The sequence below is a fragment of the Vespa mandarinia genome, chromosome 2 (genome assembly GCF_050613455.1).
Source record: "Vespa mandarinia isolate Hongniang chromosome 2, ASM5061345v1, whole genome shotgun sequence".
Classification (NCBI taxonomy): Eukaryota; Metazoa; Arthropoda; class Insecta; order Hymenoptera; family Vespidae; genus Vespa; species Vespa mandarinia.
In genome coordinates, this window is record NC_140811.1 from 5,306,553 (window position 1) to 5,319,877 (window position 13,325).

General features: G+C 38.2%; 1 protein-coding gene across 8 annotated transcripts in view; it reads right to left on the bottom strand.

The window, feature by feature from the left end:
- The window catches only part of tei (irregular chiasm C-roughest protein teiresias), a 233,198-nt gene that overhangs the window by 118,689 nt on the left and 101,184 nt on the right, over window positions 1–13,325 (bottom strand). For all 8 annotated transcript variants that reach the window (XM_035888314.2, XM_035888315.2, XM_035888312.2 and 5 more), the window contains 2 exons: window positions 1,092–1,482; window positions 213–454 (listed from right to left, as the gene is read on the bottom strand). In XM_035888314.2, coding sequence (XP_035744207.1) covers window positions 213–454; window positions 1,092–1,482 — 633 coding nt within the window. The remainder of the gene's footprint in view (window positions 1–212; window positions 455–1,091; window positions 1,483–13,325) is intronic.

Sequence of the window (13,325 nt, forward strand, 5' to 3'; positions counted from 1 at the left end):
TTTCCTATTTATCGAAGATATAATAATTTGTTACGTCTGGCATTTTTTTGTTTTCTCATGAATTAACAAACTATACGAACGCTTTATACCATAAATTCGAACATTGATCTATTTTATCAATGTACCCGTTCATTTTTCCATATAAATCAACGATAAATAATTGTAGAAGCGTGAAGATAAGAGAAAATGAGTTCTATCGGAATAAAACTTACCGAGAACAACAAGCTTGATCGGTCTCCCCAAAAGGAATTCTTCTTGATCGTGTTCCAAGGTGCACTCCCACATACCGTCATCCTCCAATCTGACATTATCTATATGCAAAGCTGCTGTAGTAGAATCACCGATGTATCTGTGACCAGTTCCGCTCATTTCCGTTCTCGTGTTTATCGTGAGCATGTCCACCGGATTTCCTTCGTGCAACCATACAGCCGGATTTCCATGTATTCTGTAACTTCTAACGAACGAAGAACACTTATATTTCCCTGTCACCGTGTCGCATGCGTGCAAAACGTGATATTTCACGACGAACAGGACACACTTGAATCGTCTACGTCTTCCGAGTATATCATCCAACTCTCTAATCTACGATCCTCATCCGTTTTCTCTTCCTCGGATTTATCGTCAATATCAAGTTATTCAAATGGAATCTATTAAACGTATGGTTCTCCTCGCGTCATTCATATATCCTACGTCTGACACGTTAACGACTCATGTAATTCGCAACTATTGTTACCTGTCGACGCAGTATATATATATATATATATATATATATATATATATATATATGTATGTATGTATGTAGGTACGAATTGTTTGTTTCGATAGACGAAAATTCGTCTCTTTTACGGAAATAAAGGAAAAAAAAGAAAAGAAATCATAAAATCTATACTCTATTAAAAATAAATGGAATTCAATGATATTCTAGAAAATATAAGAAAAAACAATTTTTCTTGTAACTCGACAAAATTATTGTATATATTCTAAGTTATGTGAAAGGACTAAAGATATTCCACATTATACATTCAATCGAACGGAATTGTATAGAAATTGTATAGAATCTTCGAAGAAAATGAAAACGTAAAAATACGTACCTTGATCCTGATAAAAGCAGCCTAGAATAATTCCCTTCGAGTTCGCAAGGCAAAATAACCTTGCTATGTGGTTTTACGACGAGCTCTAAATGCGGTTTCGTAGAGACGGGTCTCGCGTATGACGTGGACACACCGCTCGAAGGAAAGGAAAACGGAAGATTGCTCGTTGTCGAGGAACTAACGGACCATGTCTCTTCTTCGGGAGCTAAAAGTGCTGCAGGCTGAGCGACGTCCTCGCCGAAGGATATCAATGTCGACGACGACGATGTCGTTGTGCTCTTCGTTGTACTTGTCGTCGTCGTCGTTGTCGACGTTGTCGTTCTTCGTGCTCTTCGACCACTCTCTTGTCTTCCACCACGAAGCGCCAAAACGATCGCTCCGTTTCCGGAACCTACAAAGAAAAAAGAAAAAAAAAAAAGAAAAAAAAAGAAAAAACATTAACATACATGTATACAATGTCGCTGTAGTAATAATAATAAACGTTGAAAATAATTTGTCGATATAATTAACGAGAAAATTACACGGATGAGTTGTATTCTGTATGATGATTCGTATATAACTAACTCATCTGACAATTAAAACAATAACTTTCGTTTATATTATCAATTATGTTTGGTTTACTTCGAGGATATATGTAAAATTGTAATTCAAACATAGAAATTATCCAAATGTTAATAATTATCATATCAATAACAAATGTAATGTTGCAAGACAATTCGTAGAAAAATCATTATGGAATATTTGTAAAGTGATATACAAATTTATAATATCATTGATTAAAGGAATGGTGAATGAGATATGAAAAACACGGCGATGAAAGCATGAAGAGCTTCATTATAATTCCTGATAACACCACGTTTAATCGTACTCCTTTTTCCTTTCGGTTCGTCTATTGTGCGGTCCATCGTGTTACCGCTTTTCAGGACGTACCGGCGAACTAAATTAGACCGCGAACGTCGTCTCAGGCAACTCCCTATCCCTCTCTGTCACTCTCTCTCTCTCTCTCTTTCTCTCTCTTTCTCTCTCTTCTCTTTCCTGGCATCCACCGGTAAATATTCTAAAGACTGGGACTTGATCGAGTTAGCAGGAGCCCGGGGAATTCGATAAAGCTACGACAAGAACGGCGAGACGACGCTTCTCTCCTATCCGGCATGCCACTCTCGGCATTTCCTTCCTACTACTCACCCTCTCTGTTTTATCCTTCTTTCTCATCTCTTCTTCCCTACTCTTAAAGCTACCTATCGCGCTTGGTCGACCGAGAGACTTCACGAGGAAAACTAATTATTGTACCGATGAGCGGCGTAACTACCTAACACAACTAAGACCACTGTCTTCCTCCTCTTTTTTAGCCCCGTTCTATTTCTTTCCCACCCTGATCTCCTCTTTTCTTCTCCCTTTTTTCCTTCTTCCTCTATCTTCACGAGATCTCACCCTTCTTCCCTTCATCCCAATTCTCTTCGACTTAGGAACACCGCAATTACCCCACCACCGAAGACGCACCAACGCGCTAACACGACGCTCGACGAACTGAAACTCTTTTTTCGTATTCCACGGAGAAGCTTCCTTGTAATCACCGAAACGGATTTCTCCGAGTTTTCTTCTTTCTTCTCTCGAAAGAAACTCCGTGCGAACAATTTGCGATCGCCGCCTGTAAAATCGTCGAGACATTGATTTCTTGCTTCGCCTTTAACGCGGATAAATCTGTACCTTTTAATTCGAATAATTAATACAATTTAAACTCGTACGAAAAGAAAGAAAGATAATTCTATACTTGTACAAATTATCAGAGAATCTCAGAAATCAAAATGCGATATATTTCTTGGTTTGATCATAAAAATTTTATATTTCTCTCTGTTTGTCTATAATACGTCAAAGTAGATATACAAAGTAGATATACAAAGTATATCTACTTTGACGTATTATAGACAAACAGAGAAAAAAAAAAAAGAATAAAAGCTATTACGTAAAAATCTTCTACATCTTTCATAAATTCTACTAAATGACTTTGTTAATTCTTTATACTTTCAAACAACAGGATTTTATGCCAACTTAACAAAAAATTCATCGAATTGTAATCACTTTTCGTTAGACTTTATCGAACTACGATTGATTTCTGTTGTACGTACGACTTCGTGCTTCCGTACAAAAGGGAAATCACACTGGTGGGATAAATAAAATATATGCTCAAAGTAGCATGCATGGAAAAAATAGGTAATATTGCTTCGTCCTTTCCATTAACACGATGGAGCGCGTAAATTCAAGTGGATCGATGCGATGCATCTCGAAGAACAAAGATGAAAGAGAGAGAGAGAGAGAGAGAGAGAGAGAGGGAGAAAGAGAGAAAGAGAGAGAGAGAGAAAATCGTAAAAGAAAAGCATGAGTATAACACGATAACGATACCACGGTATCGCCCGCTAGTGAACAGTCAACCTTCATCAATGTTCTACGTGATATTCCGGCTCGATTATACAGAGCCATCGAGTAGATGTTGTTCGACGTTGATGCATGCATTATTCAAGCGATGTATCCATTCATTATTCATGTCATGATCAATGGATGTCAACAGATTGCGATCTGTACCTGGGTAGATCGATGTGACAGAAAGGGAAAGTGAGTACCGATTGAGAGTTCAAGGATGTAGGTAAAAATATAACTTATAGCACATTTGTTCTATATAGATAAGAGATACACATGTATATGTATACATAGAGGAGAAGAATCGAAAATTATCATCGCGTTGGATATCAACAACGTGATAGATCGTTCCAATGCGACCTTCATTACTTACTATTATTATTATGCGAACGCGAACGTATTCGCATCAGCCAGCGTTATTAACAAAATAATAGAAAGTTAACGAAGCAGTATTGCTAATCATCGACGTCAAAACGGTGTCTTTTACTCACTGAATTAACAACTTTTTGTTTCGTACGCATTAGCAGAATTGTCCTCCCCCTCTCCCATCGAAGTTAAAATATACGAGAGCTCGCGTTGGAAACTGTAGTAATACGCAAGGAAGAGAAGACCAGGAAACTCAAGTTCGTCCCTAATCCTCTTGGGTGAATTTCAGTAACACTTTGAGAGTGGCAAAATAGTATCTCGCGAGAATGGGCGCACATCGACGGCGTACGAACTTTCGTAAAAGTTAAACGCATAAAAGGACATTTGTTTTTTCCATTCGTTCGTTCTTTTTCACTTTTTCTTTTTCACGCTCTTCATTTATTACGTTATTTAAAAAAATAAAAAAAGGAAAAAAGAAAAAATAAATAAATAAAACGTCTAAGTTAAATAAACAAAAATTTATATAACGTAACAACGTATATCTTCATCGAAAGATGATTTCCTTAAAATCCACGAAATTACCGATTCTATCGTTCCCGTTGATTTGATCCCTTTGAATGTCAGTAACGATCGTGAATTTTCGTCTCGAAGAAGACAATTCTAGATTCCGAGTCCTTGCAATGAAATCCATCCGCACTCTGAATTCAAATCGAAGCCAACTCATGTTCGACCGTTTCAGAACAGAAACTTTCATCGAAGGCTTTACCCGCTTTCGTCTCGCCCCGAATATCATAGGAAAGATGAACTTTGAGAAAAATGTAAAAAAGAAAGAAAAAAAAAGGAGAGAAAAGAGAGAGAGAAAGAGAGAGAAAGAGATCAAGAAGAATGTAGTAAAAGGAGGAGGGAAAATATGCGACGGTATTCTTCGTACACACGTATAAAGCGATAAAGATCAGAGGATCGTGTAGCGGAGCGTGGAGTTAGGAGGGAAGAAAAAACGGCAGGAAAAAACAGAAAAGGAAGGAGGTAGTGAGAAAAAAAAAGAAAATAGAAAAGAAAAGAAGATGAAAAAGAGAGAAAAAGGACGAGAGGAAAAAAAAGGAAGAGAGATCGCGATGCTGATGTATATCGTCGGGGGAATCTATCTTTCGCAGAATTCGTAGCACGAACGTCTTTGATGGCAATAGGAGTGATTCTCATCTAACCCGCACCTTTTCCTCGGCTTCCTCATCCTCTTCTACCTCATCTTCACCAACTCGCTTTTGCCTTGTCCTTCTATTTGACGATGCTCTCTCTCTCTCTCTCCCTCTTTCTCTAGCGATTCTCTAGCGATTCTCTAATCCCACTCGTTCTCTCTCTCTCTCTCTCTCTATCCTATCTTTTACTACTATCCTTAACTTAGTGTCATCCCGTACTAAGCCCAATGTAATACCCTTTGGTATCTACAACGGTTACGGAGCGCCTTTGGTTCCTTGCTGTGGACCGTAGCTCCAATCAAAGCGATGCCCATCGTTAAGCCGTATCGACGACCTATATCGCTGTGACAAAGGAGACCTAGAGAAAGGGAGAAACAGAGAGAGAGAGAGAGAGAGAAAGAGAGAGAGAGAGAGAGAGAGAGAGAGAGAGAGAGAGATAGAAGGGAGCATAGTTTCTTGCGCGTAACAACGGATTCGATATAGGGGTAGATGGGACCAGGTGCAGGTAAGCAGAAATCGTTAGAATCGATAGGACGATAACGATAATGGTTGTCGAGCGCGAACATCCGGAACAATCGCATATCCATTTGTTTTTAAATGGTGGGGAAGGGGATATTATAAAAATATAAAATTGCACGATTAGCTTTATTCTATTTTCTCTCACCCTCCCTCTCCCTCTCTCTCTCTCTCTCTCTCTCTCTCTCTCTCTCTCTCTCTCTTTCTTTTTCTCTTCATCCGTTTTTTTCGTTCATCAACGATCGAGCGGCCATCACTAAACGAAGCGATGTTTTTCCTCCCGCTATTCCGCTTAAAACTGCCTCGAGAAATGGGAAAAAGCAGTAGCAACATAGCTCTTGGCCTGCAGAATGCTGCCGAGGTAAACGCATTTTTTACACTCCTTTCTCATTTCCAGTAATAACGCTACGTTACGAGCTTAATGCTTTAAGCACTTATGAACGTACATACATACGCCGGCAGAGCAATCTCCCCTTTAACCATCCTAAACAACCTTCGATAAGTACCACCTTCTTCTACTATCTCTAACCCATTGACACCGACGATGACATTCCTCCTGTATCCTCCTGCTACTCGTAATAGTAACTATTCGAAGTAGTTAAATTTGAACTTTTTTCTTTTTTTTTTTTTTGGCGGAAAAGGAAATTAATTATCATTCGAGTAATATTACTTTAAACTCTAAAATAATTGTCATTTGTAAGCGCATTATATGTAATTTACATTGTGCACGAAATTAGAAAATTTCTTCCGAAGAATTTCTTTCTTTCTTCTTTTTTTCCCTTTTTCTTTTTTCTTTTTTCTTTTTTTCTTTTTATCTTTTTATTTTCTCCTCTTTTTCCTATCGTACGTGTCTAAAGTTGTAAAATAAAATACAATTCAAGTCTCTAATAATCGAGGAATGCGAACACGTGCACGATCTCTTCGTAACGCGTCGCACGTAATCGTTATCCGAAACTACTTCCATTCTAATTTCAATTGCCCTCCCTCCACCCGATCTTTGATATCAATTAACGTGGCACGCGTTTACCCTCTCTCTCTCTCTCTTTCTCCTTCTTTAATAAGGACTTTAAATTAAGAAAGAAATTTTAATAATCGCCCGAAATTGCTCGGCTTCGCCTTCGCCTTCGTCGTTTCGCATTCGCTTTGTTTCATTTTCTCATACAAACTTTCACGGCACGTTGCACACTTAGTCGCGGTTAGATCGAGCCATTCCGAGTTTTGCCAAGAATCAGAAACTATGAAGGAAAATGATGAAAAGTTAATAGTTACGTATGTTCGAAGTGAAAAGATTAATAATTAAATTGTGTAAAAGGAGCTTTTGTCGCTATCAGGTTCGTTCCCCTTCCCCTTCTCTTCTGGCCCGTTCTCGAAGCAGAGCTCCATTAGCGAGTACCACTGTCCATCCGGTCGGCGGATTTGGCTGGATTCTAATCTAACCGCAGGACATGCCTTCTAATATAGATAGGCTTGATTAATTCCGCGGTAATACTGAAACGCGTGCACATATACGCTTAAGTGAAAGTGATCGAAACTATAAACGAAGGAATATTCTGGGGAAAGCAATGGTTATTCTAAGTTTAATTGAAAAATAAGAAGGAATAGAAATGAAATAAAAGATAAGCGATTAAGCGTTAACCAGGCAACTCGTTCACGCGCGTATCGAAATCAAAAAGAAAATATATCTACGCTTCGACGAACTATGCAAATTAAATTGAAGAGAGGTACTCGAGCGCAGACAGCGCGAGCACTCGTGTCCTGTAGAAACGAATACGAGGACAGCGAGGAAGATCGTTCTTTCTCCGTCTGGCTCGTTTGCTCACTCGCGCGCGCGAGTGCTCGCGCGATCGAGTACTCCAGCAGGCTGGTGCTTGCCAAGAGTCCAGGCTACGGATTGGAGAGTTATTGACTGCAAACACACACCGGTCGTCGGTGCAACTGGTTCTCTCTTTGTTCGATACGGATATTACTCGAGGGTAGATCGATAAGGTCACTCATGGGGCGAGAGGAAGAAGAGGAAGAGGAGGAGGAGGAGTCGACTACGAGGCTCGAGGCCAGAGATTGAAGTATCCGGATAAAACGAGAAAACATGGCAGAGGTCGTGCCTTTCGATTACTTCTCTCTGATGCTGTTTGTAAAATTGGAAGAGACGACCGTTCCAAAAAGTTAGATCGCGCGACAACTAGAGAAAGACAGTGATAAAAAGAGAAATATACATGCTACCCGTCCTGAATGATCGTTTATTTTCCCTGTGACGATAACGAGAAGGATTTTTTGATGTTCGTTCGAGTTGAAAGGATCTCGTTTTTCTTTTCACTTTTTCGCAACGGCTTTTGCTTAAAAGATACAACGGGACCTTGCTTACACTGTCCATGGATTTTCCGCGAGGTTTACTCTAACGTGTTCCTTCTTTTTCGGATTTTCCAAATAAACCCGTCCCTTTCTTACCTCCTGTCTCTATCGTACACTCTGGAAAGTTACCATTTTTATGTGTCTTTCAAAATGTACGATACTCCATTCTTTACATGGTAGAATATTCAGAATATAGATACATGTTTATGTATCTCACTGTTAACCATCTTTCCGCATATATTACTCATATCTTTCCAGTAATTAACCTATGATTTACGCGCTTTTTTGCTTAACGAGTCAAGCGAAACACAGAGAAATTGTAACACGGCTTTGTGAGTTTGCCGAGTTTTTGTACTTCTCGAAACGAACTTCTCGAGCTTATATGTCTCGTAGAAAAGAATTCCGTTGGAATTTTGAAAAATACGCTTTTGCTTCGTCACGTATCCACCATATATATTCTAGACGGTATTGTACGTAGAAAGAGCAAGATACTAGAAAGGATATCGTACGTCCTGTTGGCTGGCCATGCGCCACGTCTGAGAGTACCCACCAGAAAGGAATCTCGCAAACCAGTCTACCCTCGATATATAGGCCCACCGTTCGAGACCGAGATATTGAGTGATTGATACACTTGCCAAGCGAAGCTTACGGCTGCCGCAAGTTTTCTGAAGCTTCGCCAAAAGCGGAATCCGGATGCTCAATGCGCCGAGTCCGGTAGTCCATGCCAAACCGGAAATGACCTCCTGCCTTTATGATACTAACCGAGATGAAAAAGAAAGAGAGATAGCCTATCCGATCTATTCTCTCTATCTAATTGTTATCGTTATGTTAGATCGTTTTGCATAATCGAAACACTAACTTCTTCAATATCTTTGCCAAAAAGATACCTTCTTTACGCGTATCATATATAAATGAATACATAATATATATGTATATATATATATATATATATATATATATATATATATATATATATATTGTAGATGTATAAAAGGAGATTTCATCGCAAATATTTGAATCGATTAAACATTTCATTATAATTAAATCGTCTATTTTTAATTCATTCCAATCTAAGGATCATAATTCTCATTGAGATGATTCTCGATGATTTTTTAACTTAAAAAGTTATAAGTAAAATGTTCCAAAATCTTAGCAAAATTTAAATCGGCCGGTTCTTATAATTTATTTATGATTCGATTACGGCTACTACTACCGCCAGTTGTACGAGTACTTGATAGAAGTAAAAGATTAATTAAAACGTCTAATGAATGTAATGAGAACATTGCTTTTCACTTAAGATCACGGCTTGTTCTCATCTTGGAGCATCGTAATTCGTTCTAAGAAACGGAAACTTTGGTTTATGTTCTGATACGGCATCTGACGCTTGAACTAACGAATCATTCCGTTATTACATGCTGTCCATTGTAATGGATAAATCACATCGAGTTTGTAATTTTTGCTCTCTCCAGTGATTAAAAGAAAAGAAAAAAAAAGAAAAAAAAAAAAAGCCAAACAAAGAAAAGTAAAAAAGAAAATACGAAATATACGAAATATACGAAAATAGTCGAGCAGTCGAGAACAAACGAATTTCCATCGTTGTTTCGAGTTCTATCCGAGAGAATCGACCTTTACTTCGATCCTTCCTAGAGAATACTAAATCACTGTTACCACGAGTGACGTTATTAATGAAGCGCTAATGGCAAGAGCCACGAGTGTTTCACGTTCGTATTCGACCACTCATCCCTTGGCACTTAACCGTAATTGTTATCGTGTTCGAAGCCTGTCTTTCTCTCTAATCGCAATGCACGAAGATCGATTCGGTGGTGACTCTTTACTTTCATTCATGTATTCCGTCTACTCTTCTTTTTTTTTCTGTATTAGGATTCTTGATACGACTTTGTTCCTTTACGATCCTTCGTCGATTATCCGTAATAATAGAGAAAGAAGAAATCCTTCTGGATGACATACAGAGGGAAGATTTAGAGAGAACGCTTTTGTACTCGAAATTTTCATCTTTTCATCTTCGCATATTATATTCGAAATTCTCTTTATTTTCAATAGATACATATTATGATAAAGGTATCGTTCGACGTTTCGACGTTCGAAAATTATTGGATTATTTTAAAGAGAAAAAAAAAAAAGAAGAAAAATTAATTGTCTCATTGATTCAACTCAGTTTGCACTCTTCTTTGATATTCTCTATTTCGAATGAGAAAGGAAAGAGCAAACAATGAGGAAGCGCGAATCGTTTAACGCCTCGGCCGGAAAACGTAGGTTCCATTTAACCCGACGAAAAATTCCTCTCTGGGAAGCGTTTCGCGAATTTACGAGCATTCGGTAGAGGCCCTTAAGGAAATGCAGAGGGTACATAAAACGACGCGGGTTTTCTACGTCGGAGATACTTTTATCGCTTACACATTTAGCGCGGCCGAGAGAATTGCCTTGGCCGTGAGAAAGAAAGAAGAGAAGAGGTTTCTGTTGAAAGAACGAGAGAGGACTATGGAAAGAGAGAAAAACATAAAGATAGAAAGGAAAAGAGTAAGAGAGAATAGGAATAAGAGAGAAAGAATGGAAAGGAAAGGAAGAAAAAGGGGGAAAAAAAGAAAAGAGGAAGAAGAAGAATAAGAAGAAAAAAAAGAAGAAGAAGAAGAAGAAGAAGAAGAAAGAAGAAGAAGAAAGAAGAAGAAAGAGGACAGTCGTTGCTCGTATCCTCTTCCTCCTCGCCCTTCTTTTATTCCCCCACCTCTTCCTCTTCCTCTGCAGACTTCCTTGCAGTAAGGAGGGTAATACCGTCGCGCGGTCGTCGTAAAAGCGAGAGAATAAAGAATTCGCGCTCGCTTACCGTGGCTAATAGAATTACCGCGAAAGAAGAGCGGACGCGCCTATCGTCGCAGACGACGACATCTAACCGTTCACGCGTTATCGTCGTTACCGTTCCATGGTGTGCCGACGATCGCGAAGTCGCTTGGCTTCTCTTCTATACGATTACTTTATACCCTTTACGAGATAAAGCCATTTTCCTTCTCTTTCATTTCATATCTTTTTCAAACGGGATCTTTCGATATTGACGAGCTTATAACTTTTCTTTCTTCCCTTCAAGTTTCTTTCTTTCCTTTTTCTTTTATTTTCTCTTCTTTCCTTTCCTTTCCTCTTTCCTTTTCTCTTTTTTTTCCTTTTCTTTTCTTCTCTTTCCTTTTCCTTTCCTTTCTCTTACGTTTCAAACAAATTTGTGAATAAGGTCAATGCGTTTATATTCGTTTCATTCCTTTTTCCTGTTCCTAGAAAATCTCGGACGATCTCTTAAATTAAACTTTAACTTTCCGATCGAAATGAAAATGCTGTAAAAGTAATCTCCTTTGAGGGGTACAGTATCGATAAGAACGAGTTTTCGACGGACGATGGCGAATTTTGTGTTGTTACGGTAACGTCGTGGCGTTATACTTACATATACATATATATATATATATATATATATATACTATATATAGATACATACATACATATATACATACATACATACATACATACATACATGCATACATACATACAACGTTCCCATATCAACGTCAGCAAACTTCTGTTCCGTTCTCTACGAACAAGTTCACTGCGTCAGGTGCAGCGAGAGCATGCTGCGCCTTTACCGCTACCTTCGATGATGTAGATTCGATTTTGAGGATGATCGAGAAATCGTAAAGATCCCGTTACCTTCCCCGCCCTCTTAAAACTTCATCCTTAAATAATTATCCCGTTATCTTCTTCGAATATACAGGAATTCGAACGTTTGACAAATTTCCAGCCATCATCAATCGACTTTAATTTGGCTGAGGTTCGATATATTTATTTTTGTTTCTTTTTTGTGTGTTTTTTTTTGTTGTTTTTTTTTGGTTTTTTTTGTTTTTTTTTTTTTTGTTTTTTTTTCTTTTTTCCTAATCAAAGAGTAGCTCTGACTCGTGATAGTACGGTTTGGCTGCAACGCGATTATCGCGATGCCATCACGCCATCCAAGTTTTCATCCACGATAACCATCCACGTCCATCCTCGCGTATCGAACGTCCATTAATTACCGCCGGAGGAAGAACGTCTGCTCGCGACGCACTTCGTCATTATTCAACGAAACTTCGAAAAGTGAAAAAAATAACAAAAAACAAAAAAAAACAAAACGAAAAAGAAAAAAAAGAAGAGAGAGAGAAAGAACTCCACTTCGAAGTTGAAGTTTCGTCGCTTCCATTCTATTTGCGATGCTCATAAATATAAACGGCTGTAAAATGAAATGGCCGTAAGGTGGGATCCCTTTCGATCTTCAGGAAACATGTGAATTCCTTTCAGAACATAATGCGACCGATGAAATTTATATTTTATTACATATATCTTGTTTTTCTTTCTTCTTACCTTTTTATCCCTAAACTATTTCAAACTCATTTTCAGCCGGATATATAATATTATTTGAAAATATTCTCGTGAAAGTCCAACAGAAGATAACATTTGCAATATGAATTTCGTAAAATATCTAAAGTCATATATTACAAATAGTTTATGATTAAAAGAAAAAAAAAAAAAAAGAAAAAAAAAGAAAGAAAAAAAACGATTAACAATTTATATTTGATATCAAATAATCGATGAAGTTACAAGACAGCTATATACACGTAATATACCATTTCTCTATTTTCCGTATCGTAAATTTGCAGACAATTCTGTTCTTTGACCATTTCTCTTTCTCACATACGTGCCATTATCCACGAAGACCTAGTACTACGTGTAAGGACGAATATGGTCTCACGATCTTGCTTACCACCGACCGTTCCATTGTTCGTGCCATTTTCACGCTTGAAAGGCGAGGACGAACGACGACGATGGCGACGGCGACGGCGACGGCGACGACGACGACAACTACGACGACGATATCGAAGACGGCCTGCCAACTTCGAACGACGAACTACGCTAGCATATCCGTGTGACCGACCCCACCTTCCGGCCACAGAAACCGTCCTCGAAACGTCCACGGTAAACCGCCAACCAAAATCCGTAAGACTAGCCCGAAAACGACGATTTCCCTGCTGTCAGCAAGACTCGGAGACTATCGACAGAGACATTTTCCTGATCTTTCAAATGGATAATTTTAATGATCTCATAGATCCATTGAATTTGCTGATCTATGGGAAAAATTTTATTTAAATTTTTTCCAACATTTAAATCAATTTACTATCTTCGTTTTAATATGAAACGTCGAATAATCGTAAAATCATTATAACACTTTTAAAGAGAAAAATAGATCACAGATCAATATTATATATATATATATATATATATATATATATATATATATATATGAATGGAGCTATACTTAAATCCAAGCTTATATATCTATACGTTTTCTAGAACGAATCCATGAAAT